The sequence below is a fragment of the Octopus sinensis genome, linkage group LG11, assembly GCF_006345805.1.
Source record: "Octopus sinensis linkage group LG11, ASM634580v1, whole genome shotgun sequence".
Classification (NCBI taxonomy): domain Eukaryota; kingdom Metazoa; phylum Mollusca; class Cephalopoda; order Octopoda; family Octopodidae; genus Octopus; species Octopus sinensis.
The window spans coordinates 17678095-17698583 of record NC_043007.1 but is presented as its reverse complement, the minus strand read 5'-3'; the positions used below and the strand labels follow the sequence as shown (position 1 = coordinate 17698583).

The 20489-nt window shown below is 37.9% G+C and overlaps 1 protein-coding gene across 1 annotated transcript in view; it reads right to left on the bottom strand.

Annotated features, from left to right (window-relative positions):
- LOC115217254 (WD repeat-containing protein 62) overlaps positions 1-20489 on the bottom strand; it is a 227795-nt gene that overhangs the window by 140724 nt on the left and 66582 nt on the right. The window contains 1 exon segment of the mRNA XM_036507131.1: positions 10274-10394. Within this exon segment, the coding sequence (XP_036363024.1) occupies positions 10274-10394 (121 nt within the window).

Below are 20489 nucleotides of genomic sequence, written 5' to 3'. Positions count from 1 at the left end.
GGCATGGGTGTGTGGTAAGAAGTTTGCTTCCCAGCCATATGGTTCCAGGTTCAGTCTCACTGTATGGCACCTTGGGTGAGTGTCTTCTATACCCTCGAGCAGACCAAAGCCTTGTGAATGGATTTAGTAGATGGAAACTGAAAGAAGCTCATTGTGTGTGTGTGTGTGTGTATGTGTCCACTACCATCACCACTTGACAACTGGTGTTGGTTTGTTTACATTCTCTTACCTTCACAGTTCAGCAAAAGAGACCAATAGAATAAATACCAGGCTTTAAGAAAAAAAAAGTACTGGGTCGATTCAGTCAAGTAAAGATTCTTTAAGGCAGTGTTCTAGCATGGCCGCAGATTGGAACAAATAAAAGATAGAAGATTATATACACACGAGTGTACATGTGTGGAAGCAGAGATGTGAGTTTACGAATCAAGCTATCATTAGTCTTGAGATAAAGAGAATACATAATCTCTTCCATATTATAACAATTAGGATTTATTGCAGTTTCCTATGAACATCTTCATCATCATCATCGTTTAACGTCCGTTTTCCATGCTAGCATGGGTTGGACGGTTCGACCGGGGATCTGGGAAGCCAGAAGGCTGCACCAGGCTCCGGTCTTATCTGGCAATGTTTCTACAGTTGGATGCCCTTCCTAACGCCAACCACTCCGTGAGTGTAGTGGGTGCTTTTTACGTGCCACCTGCACTGGAGCCAGGCGAGGCTGGCATCGGCCACGGTCGGATTGGTGCATTTTACGTGCCACCTGCACGGAAGCCAGTCGAGGTGGCACTGGCTTTGGCCACGATTCGGATGGTGCTTTTTACGTGCCACCAACACGGAACGAGTCGAGGCGGCGCTGGCATCGGCCACGATTCGGATTAAAAGGTACAGTATTATTATCATTATCATCACCACTTTAATAAACAGTCTCAAGTGAAAGTCTAATTACATGACCTATGTAGAGAGAAGGAGTTTAATACAAGTGTGTGTGTATGAGAGAGAGAGAGAGAGAGAGAAGCAGAAGGGAAAGAAATGGCGAGCAAGCAGATAGATATCATCTGTCACTTGGTTTAACATCTACCACTGAGCTGCTTGGATGCCCTTAATAGGGTCCACTCTGCTGCAAACGTTCCAGACAGGTCTACGAACCCAATGACTCAGGGTAACTTTCTCTTTCTTATATGAGTCTTGCAGACCCTACAAAAAGGTCATGATGTTGTTCTTCCTCCTCTGGTTAAACCATAAAAAGTACTTTTTTTTTAATGTATTTGAGTGTGTGTACATATATGCATTTATGTATACATCACCGTGACCAACCACGCTATCAGATGTTACACATCGCTGGTCACAATGCGTTTCACATTGTTTTAGCCTTCAAATGACACCACCCCGCTGGCAAAGCGAGCAGGCCAACAGAAGAAAGAATGGGAGAAAGTTGCAGCGAAAGAGTACAGCAGGGATCACCACCATCCCCTGCCGGAGCCTCATGGAGCTTTAGGTGTTTTTCGCTCAATAAACACTCACAACGCCCAGTCTGGGAATCGAAACCACGATCCTACGACCGCAAGTCCGCTGCCCTAACCACTGGGCCATTGCACCTCCACTTATGTATACATGTGTGTATGTATATAGTGTGTGAGAGAGTATGCACACATGAATGGTTGTGTGGTTATGTGCACACACAGTGAACAAACTGTGATGTTGCAAATGCTTAGAGAAGGATCAGTTCAGTTAAAGGCAACAGAGAGGTACCCAAGACATTTCTATTCTCTTCCAGATTTGTTGAAATCAATACGGTTGATGTTCAGCTTGGAATTTTTAAGTGTCTATGTGTAAAACTTGGTCAAAGAAGGAATTTCTGAAGGTTACGGTTCCGAGAAGGAACAACTGAGAAAATTATTTAGTTGAGTACCCACCAATGGAATAGGATGAGAAGATATGGAGGTACTGGATGTTTAGAGTAGAGGTTGTAGTAATACTGGTATAGGGGGGTAGAACACTTAAGAAAAGAGAAAGAGAGAGAATGTGTGTGTTTATAGTGTAATGCCACTGGTGTGTACACTGTAGTGGTGTGTTTGAGAGTAAGAGATAGAACAGATCTTTGTACACTGAAAGGGTGGAGAGCAAGGGGTGCTAAGAGGTTGAGAATATACTGACAAATATACTGAAGCATGGAATAAACTGCCTGCGTCAGTTGTTGACTGCCATGACACTGCATCCTTTAAGGCCCTCATGCTTTCCGAAATCCGCCGAAACTACACCTGATTATATATACACTTTAGATGAGTTGTAGTGCACCTGAGCACTGTACACAATTATTATTATTATTATTATTATTTAAATCTTTCCTTTGTGGCATATCCATAAGTGGAGAAGTAGTAAGTGTATTGAAGGCTAAGCACTTGCTTCTGGAAACAGCCCCGGAACAGCAGAATTGGTTAAGTTACCGTTTCTGCAATACTGTCAGCCAACAACGAAAGAGCTAACCAATCATATTGTACCTTCTGAATTAGTGAGGGCTGCCACCAAGTACTGATGGTGAACCCTATCAAAGGCTCTGGATTAATCCAAATAAAACCACATTTATTACCACATACAAAGATACAGCAGTTGTAGACAACTATACCAAACTTTACAGTCTCCATTTACCAACTTTCACTTTCACTTACAAGGAATTTTCTCAAGACATTTGTACAAGATGCTGCGCAGTAGATTAAAAACAGCAATCACGGTACAGCTGTAACTGGTATCCATTGAGGGATTTGAATTCAGAAAATACAATTTTAAAAAAGTTAAGTTTTCGTCAAGCCCCTAATCCATTTCTCTACTGCTTCAGCCATTACATTAAATCAAGTGGAAATAGCAATGATCCTATGAACTACATAGTGATCTCATTAGTGCAAGTGGTATAGGAAAAACAAAACACCCAGTCCAACTGTAAAGTGGTTGGTGTTAGGAAGGGCATCCATCCATAAAAACCATGCCAAAACAGACACTGGAGCTTTATGCTGTCTTAGGACACATTGGATCCTGTCAAACCATCTGACCCATATCAGCACGGAACATAGTATGTTAAATGATGATTTTCAACAGAGGCCCAATGCCACAAATTTGGAAAGGGTATATACTCTATTATATTGACTCCAGCATTTGACTTGTATTTTATTTCATCAACCTTCAAACAATGAAAGATCAAGCACAACTCAGGACATAACTAAATACCCCAAGGTATTTTATCCACAACTTAACCAAATCTACCAAGCAAATACTAATCATTTTTAATTATTATTATGCTGGTATTCACAACAAAAGTAATCATTTTTTGCATAGATTTTGGATGGTAAATATTGTGAGAGAGGAAAAAAAAATCAGTCACACTGCCCTTAGTATTTAACTGGTACTTATTTTTCATCTGTTAATTGCTTGGATAATCTCAGCTGCTTAAAGCTTTTCAATTCATAATATTATATATGTGAAATGAGACCATAATTATATGTTGATACATTTTTCCTTCAGTCAACATTCTAATAACAACAAAACATCAAGAAAAGGGATGTTAAGAGAAGAAGCTGAGTGAGAACTGCTACAAGCAGCTGATAACAGACAAGTATTCTATTGAAGGAAAAAACAGAAGACTATTCTCTACAAATAATTCCTTTGCTTCATACACACACACAGATTGCCTGAGGCAGTTTACTATAAGCAACAACAACTAAGTTAATCCTGCCTAATTGTAGACCACTGAGGTCTAAGAATCTATTTTATAGCACAGTTTATATTGAAGCAGGTCATGGCAGGTTAGTGTGGCTTCTAAGATGTGTTGCAGTTAGGATTAACTGCTGGTGTAAACTATCAGAAGTATGAGATCAATAAGAACTGTAACAACAGACTGTACTCCACTGCTACCCACACACTTATTCGTTCTACCTTTCTCTCTGCATCAACGTTTCACATATGTCTCTCTCCCAAAAACCTGTATCAAATACTTCAGGAGGTGCTTCCTTCAACTCCCTTCCTATCTCCCATATATAACGACGAGCTGGCAGAAACGTTCGCACGCCAGGTGAGATGCTTAGCAGTATTTCGTCTGCCATTACATTCTGAGTTTAAATTCCGCCAAGGTCGGCTTTGCCTTTCATCCTTTCGGGGTCGATTAAATAAGTATCAGTTACGCACTGGGGTCGATATAATCGACTTAATCCATTTGTCTGTCCTTGTTTGTCCTCTCTGTGTTTAGCTCCTTGTGGGTAGTAAAGAAATAGGTCTATTAAACTCTAAATTCTGACTATTTATACTCCATACAGACCACACTGCTGATATCAGATATACAAGGAGTCTCAGCCGTTGAAAATGATGACAAGCATGGCTGTGTGGTAACGATGTTTGCTGCCCAAACACATGATTCCTGGTTGAGTCCCAGAGTGACACTTTGGGCAAGTGTCTTCCACTATAGCCTCAGGCCAACCAAAGTCTTATGAGTGGATTTGGTAAATGGAAACTGAGAGAAGCCTATCATATGAATGTGTTACTGTCTCCTTGCCTTGATATTTAATAGTAGTAAAAGAGTATAACCATCATACAAACAGTATTCTTCACTTAGAATTTTTTGTGAAAACATGTCTGGCCATGGGGAAATATTGCTTTCCTTGGAAAACAAGGTGATGGTTGACAACAGGAAGGGCATCCACTCATAGAAAATTTGCCTCAACAAATTCTGTCTGACCCATACCAGCATGGAAAAGAGCACGTTAAAACTTGGTGTTGTTATTGTTCAGCCCCAAGATCTAATGATCAAATTCATAACAGCTGTGATCATCAAGTTTTATTTTCAGATATAAGATATCTAAGATTACATTATCCATTGATGAGAAACCTACATTAACAACAGGTGTGTCAAGAAGCAAATTATTTCCTCACCTGAGCTAGAAGCCAAATACGATGAGGACACGGGTTGGTAAGATATTTAATGTTTAGCATAGTTTCTACAGCTGATAGGATGGGGTTTATTCAGTTACCCAAGTTGTGAGCTTATTTACTACAATTCCTTCCTTGTTCAGGTACAAACAGTAACAGTAAAATGAATCAAAGTCTGGCTCGGGCTAGCAAGATACCTTAGGTTGAAGATAGTTACATGATAAAAAAAACACACCTGCTGCAACATTTTTATTCAAAATATCTCAAATTTATAGAACCTTTTAACACTTGAAAACATGAAGAAATAAATGGTTTTGGAACCAAATATTCTTAAGAATCCTTACAAACTTGAGGAATCGTAATTGTTTTATGATGAGCCGTGTACTTTTCCAGGTAAAACTACATAACAGAAACCGCCAAAACACACACAAACCTAAGAATACATCCCTTTTTTCATGTGAGGAATGCTTAATCTCTATATCTTGTTATCTCCAAGCAAGAACACACACACAAGAGAGGAAGAAAATAAACAACAACCCAGATATAGACACAGAGAACAAACACACTGAGAAAAACAGAAATGAAAGAACGGCTGATCAGAGGGAGTTGAAGTGAAAAAGAGATTAGGAAGAAACTTTCATTCCAAAAAGAAGTCATGCATGAAAAGAATCCAATGTGTCAACTCTATTCTTAGAGCAACAGCAACTTTGGTGGTGGTGGTAGCGGTGGTGGTGACGGCAGTGGTGTGTGTGTGTAGGTGAGTGTTGAATAGTTGGCTAACATTGTTCAACAATCTACTGGTAGCTATCTCTACATAACTGCAAACTGCAATATTAAAAAGTTTACGTCACTGACTCCCCAATAAGTTCTTGTATAATGCTGCTACACTTCAGAATACATCCAACACAACGGTGCTACTTCTCATTTTACAATTCTTTAACCATTTCATTACCATATTTCTATTAAAATACACTGCTTTCATTCCAATTAATTTCGAAAATAATTAAGATTTAGTAAAATAGCTTTGCCATTACTAAGTTCAGGTCTGGAACATAAAATGAACAAGAAATTTTGATGTAAGCTTTTAATTTAGATCACTTTAACCCTTTCGTTACCATATTTTGAGATGCTCTGTGTTTCTTTCAATTAATTTAAATATAACAAAGAATTTAATAAAATAAGTTCATTATCATTAAGCTAGTGTTATCTTTCTATCTATCTGCTCAGTCAAAGTCAACTCTCGGTTACTCGTTGGATCAGTGTCCTCCAGTCAGTTCTATCCTGGGCCACTTCTTTCAGATTGGCTATGTCCATTCCAGTATCACTCTTGATGGTGTCAAGCCAATGGGTTCTTGGTCGGCCTCTTCCTCTCTTGCCCCTGACCATTCTGAGCATGATGTCCTTCTCCAGGGATTTTCTCCGCGTAATATGACCGAAATATGCCAATCTATGCTTGGTTAGTGTTAGGAACATAAATTGTGACTAAGGTTTGGTGGAAGATTTAAATTCAAAACTCATGTAAACATGACATTTGTATTACAGAGCCAGAGGCAGTTTTAGCCGGGTTGGTATTGAAAGGGTTAAAATAAGTTTGTATCATAGAAGCAGAGGCAGTCTCAATTGGTTTGCTATGAAAACGGTGAAATAATTATGGTTCAAGGTCATTCTGCAGCAGTTTATGAAATTCAATGAAGTTGCTTGTTTCATTTATAGAAATTCAATGAAGTTGCTTGTTTCGTTATATATATATATATATATATATAACAGGCTTCTTTGAGTTCCTGTCTACCAAATCCACTCACAAGGCTTTGTTCAACCAGAGACTATAGTAGAAAATAATGTCATCTTTGTTTTATAGTTGGTTTGATTTATTTTTATTTTACATTCTCTGCAGTTACAGAATGTTCTGGAGGTGGTAGGTTGATGCATGGTTCACCTAATGAATCAATTTGGCACTTAGATTCATTTCTGTCCACTCTTTCACTTTAAATTAACTTTCTTTTCAATTTTCTTGTTTAAGAGACAGATAATATGGTATTCGGTTCATTTCTGCAGAATGTCATCCAAGAGTTTGTGAACAGGGCTTAGTTTCAGGAAGATCTGAGACTGAAAGATGAAAGCCCTTCCTAGGTTCAAAGATCACATTCTTTATTTTATCAGTCTCTTTTGCCAAACTGCTAAGTTACAGGGACACAAACACACCAACACCAGTTGTCAAGCAGTGGTGGGTAGACAAACAAACACACAGATATATATAAAGAAGCCTGAGTTCCTGTCTACCAAATCCACTCACAAGGCTTTGTTCAACCAGGGACTATAGTAGAAAATACTTGCCAAAGTGCCATGGTATGGGACTGAACCTAAAACCATGTGGTTGGGAAGCAAGCTTCTTGCCACACAGCCACACCTATTCCTTTACCATGTGGCAGACCAATACAGTTTACTACTTCTTTTTATGTAAATACTGTTTGCTGACAAAGACCACACCTCACCTTCAATTCTGGTTATTATTTTTGTTGATCATCATCAAAAACTGACCTTCTGCATCTACCATGCCTGACCTTATTTCTCTAAGACATACAACCCAACCCAGAACTTTAGATAATATCTTTTCCACACCATACACTGACAGTTCCTCTCTCTCTCCTCTCTCTCTCTCTCTCTCTCTCTCTCTCTCTCTCTCTCAGTGCCTTACCTACAGCCATCAGCAATCATGGATCTTTGTATCCAAGTCTGAAGATACATAATTTTTCGTCATCGTCATCATTCAATGGCCATTCTCCATGCTAGCAACACTTTGTGTAAGTAGAAGACTGCTATAGCCCGGCCCAACCAATGTCTTGCAAGTGAATTTGGTAGGTGGAAACCAGTAAAAGATAAAGTAAACTAACACTAACATGATGGAGGTACAATGGTCCAGTGGTTAGGGCAGCGGACTCGGGGTCGGAGGATCGCGGTTTCGATTCCCAGACCAGGCATTGTGTGTGTGTTTATTGAGTGAAAACACCTAAAGCTCCGCGAGGCTCCGGCAGGGGGTGGTGGCAACCCCTGTTGTACTCTTTCGCCCCAACTTTCTCTCACTCTCTCTTTCTGTTTCTTGAGTAACGCTGCGATGGACTGGTGTCCCGTCCAGCTGGGGGGAACACATATGCCACAGAAACCAGGAAACTGGGCCCATGAGCCTGGCTAGGCTTGAAAAGGGCACATAAATAAAAAAAATAAACACTAACATGACAAGGACACAGTAATATGTTACTGCATATTTATCTAACCCATAATTTCACAATACAGATTACAGTAATATGTTGTGTACATTTAGCCAAACTCCACACTAACATGACAGACACAGCAATATATCACTGCAAACATTTTATCTAACTTACAAACATGATACATATGTAGAAATATGTTATACAGATTTAATCTAATACACACACATTAATGTATGTTGTGCATATTTATGTAACCCAGACTAACAGGATAGAAAGCTAAGATGTTGTTGTACTTGCATGTAATTTTTACAGGGACAAAAAATTAATTTTGTTAAAGTGATTATGAAAATCTTGATTCAAATCAAGCCAGCAAAGGAAAAAATAAGATAGGTGTAAAAATATTTAGAAGAACAATAACCATCAACATGAATAAAAGGTGAGTAATGAAGAAGAAATTTTGCACATTCTTCAACAATAACTATATAGCAAGTTTTTATTTTATTTCTACAGTTTTTTGCTTTTGTCTTTTTGGGGGTTTTTTTTCCAACTTAATAGGTAAGACTCCCGCCTGGAATAATGTAATTAAGTAATCTAAATTTTTATCTCTGCAATAGACTTGCTGCTACAAAAATATACAAATGTTGATAGCAATCTATATAACATGAAAGGTAAAAAAAAACCCTGACAAATGTTCTGCCAAATGTACTAGCATTTAAGAAATTGTTACGTTTATAATTATAATGAATCACTTGTAATTTTGTCAAAAGAACATTAAAGCACAAAGAAGTGTGGCTATGAAAAATTGAAAAAAAAATTAAAACACTAATCTAACTTTCTCTTCAATCTTACAGAGCAGTTTTAAGTTCCTTGTTAAATGTATTCACTGAAAGATTGATAATGTGCAAGATTGGAAGGATAAGATATAACACGAGGAGACTGATGATACCAAGATTATAAAAGAGAGATGCCTAGCTGGGCAGCAGTAACAATGATAAGAATAACAGTTTTTAAGTACAAAAATCTAGTGACATTTTGTTACCAGACAATCAATTAACACAAAACTCAGGATCACAGATAGAATCTATAATTTATGAGTAGTATCGCCTGGCGTTGCTCTGGTTTGTTTCAACCCTTTAGAATTGGAATTTTTGAAAAGTAAAAAGTTTGCATTATGTAGCTTGTTATTCTCTTTAAGTGAACATTTTTCTGGTTGAAATACACCGAAAAATGGCGACACAGCAGTAAAAAAAATTGTAAAAAATAGGGATTTTCTTAGAAAAAAAGCACCTTTTTAATGTAAATAATTTTTGGTGTTAACATGGCCCGATTTGAATTTTTTCTTCTACGGAAGGAAGAGCAAGCCTTCTTCTATCATACTCTCAATTTTGGTCAACTTGCCCTGCAGGGTCTCGGAGGAGATAGTGTTAGTTGAAGGCTACCAAACCTGCCATACACAGACAACTTCAGCTTTATATATAGAGATTACAAACCATTAGAAACTAAATATTTTTTTTAAAATCTTGAGTGAGTCTTTATCTTCATTCATCTGTCTAATGAAGACATAACCATTTAAATCTAAACACATAGGTGTGGAGGCAAAAACATAATTGGAATGAATATGCATGTCATGTCAAGTTAAATTTTTTTTCCTTCTGTAAATGGTTTTGGTGGACTAAGAATTACTTGGAGACTACAAACATTGTAAGTTTTAGCTTGGATAGGGTGCTAGAATACTTGAAATGTAATCAGGATAATAATGAGAATAATTCTCCTTACAATTTTTTTTTTCTTTCTTTTCTTTACCTGGAAAGAAAGTGGTTGATTATCTAAAGTGATAAGGTTTTATCATACGACACAAGTTATTATTAAGATGGAAAATAAGTGTAGGTTTCTTGAAGTCTGGCAATGCTAAGTAGGAATGAGTCAAAGAATATGAGACATCAGATGAGATCCCATCTACTTTCTTTGGTACTCAAGAGGAAAGTATCAAAAAGATAGATATAATGGTTAATTTGGAAAACAGAGAGATCATTTTTTAAGATAATCAGATTTTGCATGTAACAGAACTTACAATAGCATCACAGCACTCATACATATCACAGAGGAACGAGAGAGGAGGGAGCGGGGGACAGAAACAGTTAGTTACTCACCTCTCCACTAACAAGATGTTTGCCATCTCCAGAAAAAGCAACCGCAGTAATGGTTTTCTTGGAAGCATTGAAAATGTGAGTTTGCTTGTTGCGACGTGGATAGAAGATGGTGATAACACAGCTGGAAGAACAATAAAAAAAATATAATAAATATAATAATTAATAAATAAATAAATAAACAAAATAAATAAATAAATGAAAATAGCTTGTTTACCAACCACGTGGTTCTGGGTTCAGTCCCACTGCGTGGCACCTTGGGCAAGTGTCTTCTACTATAGCCTCGGACCAACCAAAGCCTTGTGAGTGGATTAGGTAGATGGAAACTGAACGAAGCCCGTCGTATATATATGTATATATATGCGTGTGTGTTTGTCCCCCTAGCATTGCTTGACAACCGATGCTGGTGTGTTTATGTCCCCGTTACCTAGCGGTTCGGCAAAAGAGACCGATAGAATAAGTACTGGGCTTACAAAAGAATAAGTCCCGGGGTCGAGTTGCTCGATTAAAGGCAGTGCTCCAGCATGGCCGCAGTCAAATGACTGAAACAAGTAAAAGAGTAAAAGAGAATAATTTATTAATAAGTTAATAATAAAAATATTAATTTCAAGTTTTGACACAAGGCCAGCAATTTGGGGGAGGGGTAAGTCAGTTACATCAACTCCAGTGCTCAACTTGTACTTATTAATCAACCCCGAAAGGATGAAGGGTAAAGTGGACCTCAATGGAATTTGAACTCAGAATGTAAAGACAGACAAAATGCTGTTAAGCATTTTGCCTAACCTGCTAATGATTCAGCAAAGCTGAACAGTTTCATTGCTCTGGGCACATCCCAAACTGGCCCAGCTGAGGGCACTTCTCAGCCAGGGAACTTTGAAAGCATGAAACATGAAGATGGATTTCTTGACAAGAAAAGTAAACAACACTGCTGGTAGCTCACAACTTTCAAAAAACCCTAATCTAAACACACACACGGCTTCTTTCAGTTTGTCTACTAAATTTACTTACAAAACTCAAGGCTGTAGTAGAAGACACTTACCCCAAGTAGAATTGAAACCAAAACCACATGATTGGGAAACAAACTTCTTAAACACACAGTCATGTGTGTGTGTGTGCATGCGCGCTTCTGCACAGTTTCTGTCTACCAACTTCCACACACAAGCTATTGGTCAACCCAATCTAGGGCAGACAATGATGTGTGGTTAGATTACACTCAGAAAGAGCTGTTGTGGCATGAACTTCTTAACCACACAGCTATGGTTCTATATTAAAACACACACACACAGAGTTTCAAGATTTGAATATATAATCTTTTAATTATAGTCCAGCACATTGACCTATCAGCTACCAGACCTTATATTTTGTCTCATGGACATTTCTGAATGTAGCTATAGTGAAGAATTTCTTTATACAAGATGTTCATAACACAATTCCACCTACATTTCTCCAGAGATTTTGCTAGCTTGCTTACACTGGCTATTTAATCCTTACAATACCAACACACACAAGATCATCTGTTACATGATGCAAAACCTCTAGTTTTTAAATCAAAACCTTCCATCATAATTCTTTAAGTTCATCATCATTTAACGTCTGTTTTCTACACTAGCATGGGTTGGACGGTTCGACCGGGGTCTGGAAGCCATGGAGGCTGCACCAGGCTCTAGTCTGATTTGGCAGTGTTTCTACAGCTGGATGCCCTTCCTAACGCCAACCACTCAGTGAGTGTAGTGGGTGTTTTTTATGTGCCACCGACACAGGGGCCAGAGCAGGCTGGCAAACGGCTACAGTCGGTTGGTGCTTTTCAAATAATTAGTAAAGAAATTGGTTATTTTACTAAATGTCTCCAAATTGTTGATTATTTTCAAAATTAATTTAAACCCAAAGACAAGAGTATTTCATTACAAATCTCATCTCAAAAGGGTTACTCAAGTGTATAAAATTTAACCTCTCATTGTGAAGTCTTGATATGAAGATATGCATCCTGGCAGCAGCAGCCAAATTGGGTCTTTTAGCAAACAGATAATTAATGAAAATATAGTTTATATTGTCTGCTACTATGTCTAGTCTGCTAACAGCTATTTAGATAACCTTTGACATTACCCAACAATTGCTAACACTCGCTGTGACCCACAGAGACCTTAGTGTTTGTTATAGCAGTCTGGGAATTATGGATTAAGGAAGGACTACTACTGAAGCTATTTTTCTAGAATGGTAAAAGACACTGGTGTAAATTTGTTTTCATAGTGAAATGCTCGGCAAAAAGTCAACCAAAATAATTTCTCTCTCTCTCTCATATATATATATACACACACACACAAACTGTAAAGCAACAGACACTAAGTGTGTGACCCAATTTAGATAAATTGCCAGTTGAAACAAATTTTTTCTTCACATGTTCCACTGATGCCATAATCACAGAGAAAGAAAGACGTGAATGTCACATTGTCTCATCACTTACCCTCACTCATAAGTTGGTAGCTTTTTGTTTGAGTAAATCCATGCCCCACTCCAACACACACACACACACACACACACACACAAATAGTGAGTCTGCCAATTCAGCAAATTTGAATTTAACATTAACTAACTAAAATTGAAATAATTTCTGAATGTTTTTCACAAGAAAAGGCTGAAGAACTTAAAGTAACTTAAATAGGCGCAGGAGTGGCTGTGTGGTAAGTAGCTTGCTTACCAACCACATGGTTCCGGGTTCAGTCCCACTGCGTGGCATCTTGGGCAAGTGTCTTCTGCTATAGCCTCGGGCCGACCAATGCCTTGTGAGTGGATTTGGTAGACGGAAACTGAAAGAAGCCTGTTGTATATATGTATATATATATATATATGCACGTGTGTGTTTGTGTGTCTGTGTTTGTCCCCCTAGCATTGCTTGACAACCGATGCTGGTGTGTTTACGTCCCCGTCACTTAGCGGTTCGGCAACGAGACCGATAGAATAAGTACTGGGCTTACAAAGAATAAGTCCCGGGGTCGAGTTGCTCGATTAAAGGCGGTGCTCCAGCATGGCCGCAGTCAAATGACTGAAACAAGTAAAATAGTAAGGAGTAATATAATATTGTCTAAGAATACATAACAATATGTAGGAAGGGTCATTATGTTTGATGAGTTTGCCATTGGAGTGTGAAGCAAGCTTTGAACATCACAACAGTTGCCTGGAGTTCAGGAAAGAGAAACCTCAAATAAATAGTTTTGAATAAATATGATGTACCCGCTCTCTTTCTCTCATCAAACTCTACATGAGAGGCCAACTGCTCAGCCATTGTTTGATGCTTGTATCTACGGTGAGGCATAGAGAAAAGAACCACTGATTTGATTATGGTGGTGAACCATTTGCTATAACCACGCAGAACCATCCAGACATTTTGGACTTGCTGGTAACACTAAGTTGGTGCAAAGTATGCCATAATCCCAGAAAACAACATATTTTAGACTTTCCATGTAAAATATTACCTTTCCCTCGAGTTAGTAAGGCAACCAAATTTAAAAAAGAACCTATCCACCATAAAGCGAGATATTCTACACCATACAGCAACCTGGTGCTTAAAATTTAACTCAAAATAAGTTCCTCACTATGCAATACACACACATACACAAAAGCAAACTCACAATACACAAAAACACACTCACAATACACACACACACATACTTGTGTGTTTACATGCGTAAGCACCTGTACTGGCACATACTAGCACTTGTTGATAGCAAAGTAACTATGATAAAACTTGATATAAAGATCTCCAGTTTAGTGTGTTTCCACGAAAAATATTATTTCAATGTAAGCAGCAGGTTATGCAGAAAAACACTAGGGAGTTAAAATAGTAAGATAATAACACTGTTTCTAATTTCGGCAGAAGCCCAGCAGTTTCAAGAAGAGGAGGTTAGTCAATACCATCAGTCCTCGGTATTTGACTGGTACCTTATTTTATCAACCAGGAAAGGATGATGATAACAATAATAATAATAATAATAATAAATGCCCTGATGCAGTACCAGGCAGAGGCTATCGTGGCTTCTGATCTTAACTGATTGGAAGAGTTATCATGTACATTGTTTTGTCTTGGTATAAAAGATGGGCTACAGCAAATATTCTGCTCAATACCACAGATTTGCTTGTCAGTTGTTTGACCTTAACCAGTTGAGCATGTCCCTTAGTGGCTGACAATATGTGCATCTCTGATCACGAGCAGAAGTAGTGGGGGAGCATCATAGCCGTATGTTGAAAGGAATTCTTAGAGGTTTGGATAATTCACTTTTGGAAAAGGGGTGGTTCGTTCAACATCCTTAAACAATCCTTATTCAGGGACCTTTTGAGTGGTATGGGTTACTCGACCAGAAGAAAACTAGCTGGGCCCCACCTGCAAGGTCATGCGCTGTTTATCTTGATATGAGATCACCATGTCGTGCACATATGGTTGTGATGCATGTGCCTGATGTACCATTATCAGATGGGTAGTCATGATGGATATACTGGGTTTCGTATATTTTACCCCAGTGTCACTTTGATGGCATGCACTGCTCTCTCACTCAAGAATAATAATAATAATAATAATGAAATTATTTTGTATAGTGCTCTGGTGCACTACAACTCATCAAAGGTGCATGTACAGTACATGAAATTATGTACAAAAGTCAGGATAGTAAACAATGTATGAGTCATGATATACATGTGTGCATGCGTATGGAGGAAGGGATGTCAGGCGTAGTGTTGGTGAATTTCAGGAAGCATGGAGGTTTTAAAGGATGCAATGTCTCGGCAACTAAAAACTGATGCAGGAAGTTTGTTCCATGCTTCAGCAACTCTGAGTGTGAAAAAAACGTTTCCGAAAGTCATGGGAGCTGTGCTGTTTTCTGATTTGGGGATGTTGACCTCGAAGGGATTTTGAGCTCAGAATGGAAAGAGCCTAAATAAATACAACAATTACCCAATTCTTTTATTCTTTTGTTTCAGTCATCTGACTGCGGCCATGCTGGAGCACCAACTTTAGTTGAGCAAATTGACCCCAAGACTTATTCTTTGTAAGCCTAGTACTTATTCTATCGGTCTCTTTTGCCAAACCACTAAGTTACAGGGGCGGAAACACACCAGCATCGGTTGTCAAGTGATGTTGTTGCACAAACATAGACACACAAACACACACATACATATAAGATGGGTTTCTTTCAGTTTCCGTCTACCAAATCCACTCACAAGACTTTGGTCGGCCCGGGGCTATAGTAGAAGACACTTGCCCAAGGAGCCACGCAGTGGGACTAAACCCAAACAATAATTTTTTACTTTTTTAGATTCTAATTTCTTTTCCGTTCTAATTTTTTACTGGCCGTGTGCCAACAATTTTGAAGGGAGAGGGAAGTTGATTACATCGAACGCCACTGCACAACTGGTACTTATTTCATCAAACCCGAAAGGTTGAAAGGCAAAGCTAACTTCAGTTGCATTTGAACTCTGGACATAAAGAGCTGAAAGAAATGTTGCAAAGCATTTTGTCAGTGCGACATTGATTCTACCAGCTTGCTGCCTTTCACAGATTGGCACAACGCCTCAAGGTTTAGGAGAAAAGAAGAGTCTATTATATTGACTCATTCCAATAGTTATCACCCCTCCCTACCACCCAATACTTATCACCCCTCCCTACCACCCAAGATGGTTGAAAGACAAAGATGACCACAGCAGAATTTTAATCTAAAACAAAGAATACAAAAAATACAATTCCTTTTGTCCAATTCTCTCAGGAATCTGCCATTACATACAAAACAAGTTTTACAAAAAAAGTTACAAAATATGTGAAGATGTACCTATTTCTTTACTACCCACAAGGGGCTAAACACAGAGAGGACAAGCAAGGCCAGACAAACAGATTAAGTCAATTATATTGACCCCAGTCCGTAACTGGTACTTATTTAATCGACCCCGAAAGGATGAAAGGCAAAGTCAACCTCGGCGGAATTTGAACTCAGAACATAGCGGTAGACGAAATACTGCTAAGCATTTCGCCTGGCACCCTAACGATTCTGCCAGCACACCACCTTATGTGAAGATGTAGCTGTCATAAACTGGAGCGAAGTAAAACAAAAAACAGGTTGTGTAGATAACATATTGAAAGAGATGGTTATATGCCAGGTGGTACATGCACACAGACAAACAGACAGATGTACACCTATTAAACTGCCCAATCCATGCCAGCATGGAAAACAGACATTAAATGGTGATGCTGTTGAGGATGATTTAAACACTGAAATGTTAACAGCTCAATGAAAACTAAGAGGAGCTTTTACTTAAACAAGCCAACAAGGAAGTTTATGTTGCCAAACATGCCAGAAATAATGGTTAAATATCCTTTAAACCTTTTGATACCAACCCGCCTGAAACCGCGTCTGGCTCTGTAGTACAAATGTCTTGTTTTCAAAAGTTCTGAATAAAAATCTTCCACCAAACCTTAGTCACAATTTGTGTTCCTAACACTAGCTTAATAATAACTAAATTATTTTACTAAATTCTTTATTATATTTAAAATTAATTAAAAGAAACACAGAGCATCTCAACAGAAATAAGGTAACGAAAGGGTTAAATAACACCTTACTATCTTAAGAAAAAGGAACCACAAATTGGATCGCCTAATCATAGATACACTATAGGTAAGAATAAAAATAACACACCAAGGTAAACACATTAAGGTAAACAAAAAAAAAATGCAAAGAAACAGCTGCAATATCTTTATCATAGATTTGTCGGATTACAGTTGACCTGTGGTTAACCAACATTAACGAAGCAGCAAAAAAAAAATCATTTTTGCACCTCTTGCTATAAATATATACATACATTGAAAATGTATAGCTTTATCTTATCAATCAACTGAGTCCACATGGATGATCATTTATCAGGTAGTGTATATATACTGCTAAAATCATAATTGCTTTAACACGAGTGGGAAAATGCAAAGTTCACTTTATACAACTTTAAAAAGTATATTCAATCCCGAAATAACATGAAAGAACCAGCAGGATTTCAAAAACGATAGAGCTGGATTAATATTGATTTCGTTTCAAATTTACTGAGCATGTGTGCATCCAGAGAGGGAGAAAGAAAAAGAGGAAGGGAGAGAAGAACAATAAGTAAAGAGCTCGCTTGTAAGCTGGGCTGCCAGGTGCTGCTCTGTGGCTCATATCATGTATAATCAACATTTTGTGTTTATCAACAAACCAAACATTAGGAACATTGCACTGAATATCATCAGTGTCAGTTACATGTAAATATGAAAACTAAAACAGAACAAGTGTAGTTGTTGCTGCTGCTGTTGTTGTTGTTGTTGGTGGTGGTGGTGGTGGTGGTGTTGCTGCCATCATTATGGTGGTGGTGTTGCTGCCATCATTATAATGGTGGTAGTAACAGATAGTTTTGTTTCTCCAAAGACAGATCCTACCTGAAACTTTAGATTTCTCTATACCACAAGGCAAAATAATTAAATGCACTTTGTGAACTTTTTGCACTTATTATCCCACTGATGAAGATCCCCCTCCTGACCCTACCACATCACTAGTTTTCGGGGGGGGGGGTTCTGCTGTTTTAGTTTAAACAAGAAGACTTGTAAGACAAGTTGTAATCACACGCTTGATTAAAGTTTGAGTGTCTGCAGCATTTCCCAAAATTATCGAATCAATTACAGCCCGATTAGGCTGCAGAGATAATGAATACTATGTTGAAAGTTGCTTCATGAAAACAAAGAAGAATGAGCAAGATTTGAACCCAAAACATTGAGATGTCCAATAGCAGTTAAATGTATCATATTCAATCATGGATAGTGACCGATATTTAACCCTTTAGTTACTGTATTTATTTTGAGATGTTCTGTGTTTCTTTCAATTTCTTTAAATATAACGAAGAATTTAGTAAAATAACTTAGTTATCATTCAGCTAGTGTTAGGAACGTAAATTGGGACTAAGGTTTGGTGGAAGATTTTAATTGAAAACTTATGAAAACAAGACATTTGTACTCAGAGCCAGAGCCGGTGTCAGGCGGGCTGATAACAAAAGGGTTAAGTACATAGGCTCGTATTCAAACTTCGGTATGGACATTGTTCTATGCTACCGATCTAGTGAAGGAATCTCTTAGGTCTTCATTCAACATTAAAGAGAAATAGCAGCACAAGGCCAACAATTTTTTAGGGGAGCGTGTAAGTTGATTACATTGACCCCTGTGCTTAACTGGTACTTATTTTCTGACCCTGAAAGTATGGAAGAAAAGTTGACCTAGGCAGCATTTGAACTCGGTCTATGAAGAGCTACAAGCAAAACAGCTAAGCAGTTTGATAGCTAACAATTCTCCCAGCTCACCATCTTACATCCATTAAATAATTCTTTCTACTATAGGTACAAGGCCTGGAATTTGGGGGAGGGGACCAGTTGATTACATCGACTCCAGTGTTTCACAGGTATTTAATTTATTGACCCCAGCAGAATTTGAACTCAGAACATGAAGACAGACAAAATACTGCTAAGCATTTTGCCCAGCATGCTAACAATCCTGCCAGCTTGCCGCCTTAACATCCATTAGATAATGTAATCATACACAAACCTTAAAAAAAAGTGGGAGCAGGGGACAGGAATTGTCACACTTGGAATACATTGGAATTTGCTCCTTGGTCTATTCAAAAGACTGTATCTCTATATCTCTACTAAAGTTTTATGAAACTCAAGTTATCTTTGCATCAGTTTTACAATGCTATACTCTTGTCGACATCAAAAGATTCAAAAACAAAGCCTCGGTCTATCCCTTCCCACCCGCTCCACAATCAAAACTACATCATTTAATCATTTATTAACCTCACCAAAAAAAAAAAAAATGCAATCTAGCCGACCCCTGCCACGAAGACACATTTTTTGTCAGTTGTTTTACAATTAATGAAATATGCAATACATGCATCAGTTATATTTAGCCTTCTAAACTACATCCGGCATTACAGAGCTTAAGATGTACAGCAGCACCCTCCAGTGATGGCACTGAGACCCCTCCTTTTAAAATGCAGCCCCAGCTTGCCTGGTCCCTTTGAAACAGCCTCTTCTTTCACCATCCCCTCTCTTCTTATATCACAATTTAATATTCCCTCTTCACACACAAATACATATATACTCACATTCACACACATATCTATATGCAAGTAAACACACACATCATGTATGTGTGTGTGTGTGTGTGTGTGTGTGTGTGTGTGTGTGTGTGTGTGCGTGCGTGTTTGCATCCCCTAGACCGCACTTCCTTTAGCATTTATGCCCCAAGAACACAGTTACCTCACATTGTTTTTTATCTTACGCAGCTTTTTTATCTTATACACCTTTTCTGTCTGCAACCTATCATTCTTTTGATCTGTAGACCAATGTTCCCACTGACAGGATATATCTTTGTTGTTGCTGCTGTTGTTGTTGTTGTTATGTGTTAAAGAGGAGACATAAAAAGCTGAAATGTCTTGTAATATTTAGTTAGGTTTCCACTACATTCTGATTTCAAATTTCACTAAACTCAAAATTTGCCATTCACCTTTCCATGGTCTGATAAAAAAAAAAATAAAGATACCTAACAATACTAAGAATGATTAAAACCAACAATATTACAGTTTCATTCTGCTGAAGTCGACTTTGCCTTTCATCCTTTCGAGGTCGATAAATTAAGTACCAGTTTTGTACTGAGGTCAATTTAATTGACTGGCCCCCTCCCCTAAAATTTTGGGCCTTGTGTCTAGAATAGAAAAGAATATTACAGTTTCATTTTTTGTTCATGCTGACCTATTTTTGCTGATTTTCTAAAAATCTTTAAAAAATTATAATTTTTTAAAACAAATATTCGCACGGATGTATTTTACAAGTATTTAATAGTATAAATAATACCAAAGGGAAAACACTTTCATTACAAAAGTCTTATTGAAACCTTCAGTCTAAACCAGTGTTTCTCAACCATTTTTCTTATTATTTAAGGATTCCTTTGACTATTTTATTTGGATAGACCTTCCTAGCCATTTCATGTGGAAAAAAAAAAAACAATGATATTTTTATAATTAAATATTATTTGGAACTGTATAAAAATATTTTGTGTACTGTAGAAGTATAAACCAACTTATTGCAGACAAATTTTGACAAAATCTTAGATGGACCCCATCAATGGCCATATAGACTCCATCAAGGGCCATATGGACCTCAATTAAGAACCACT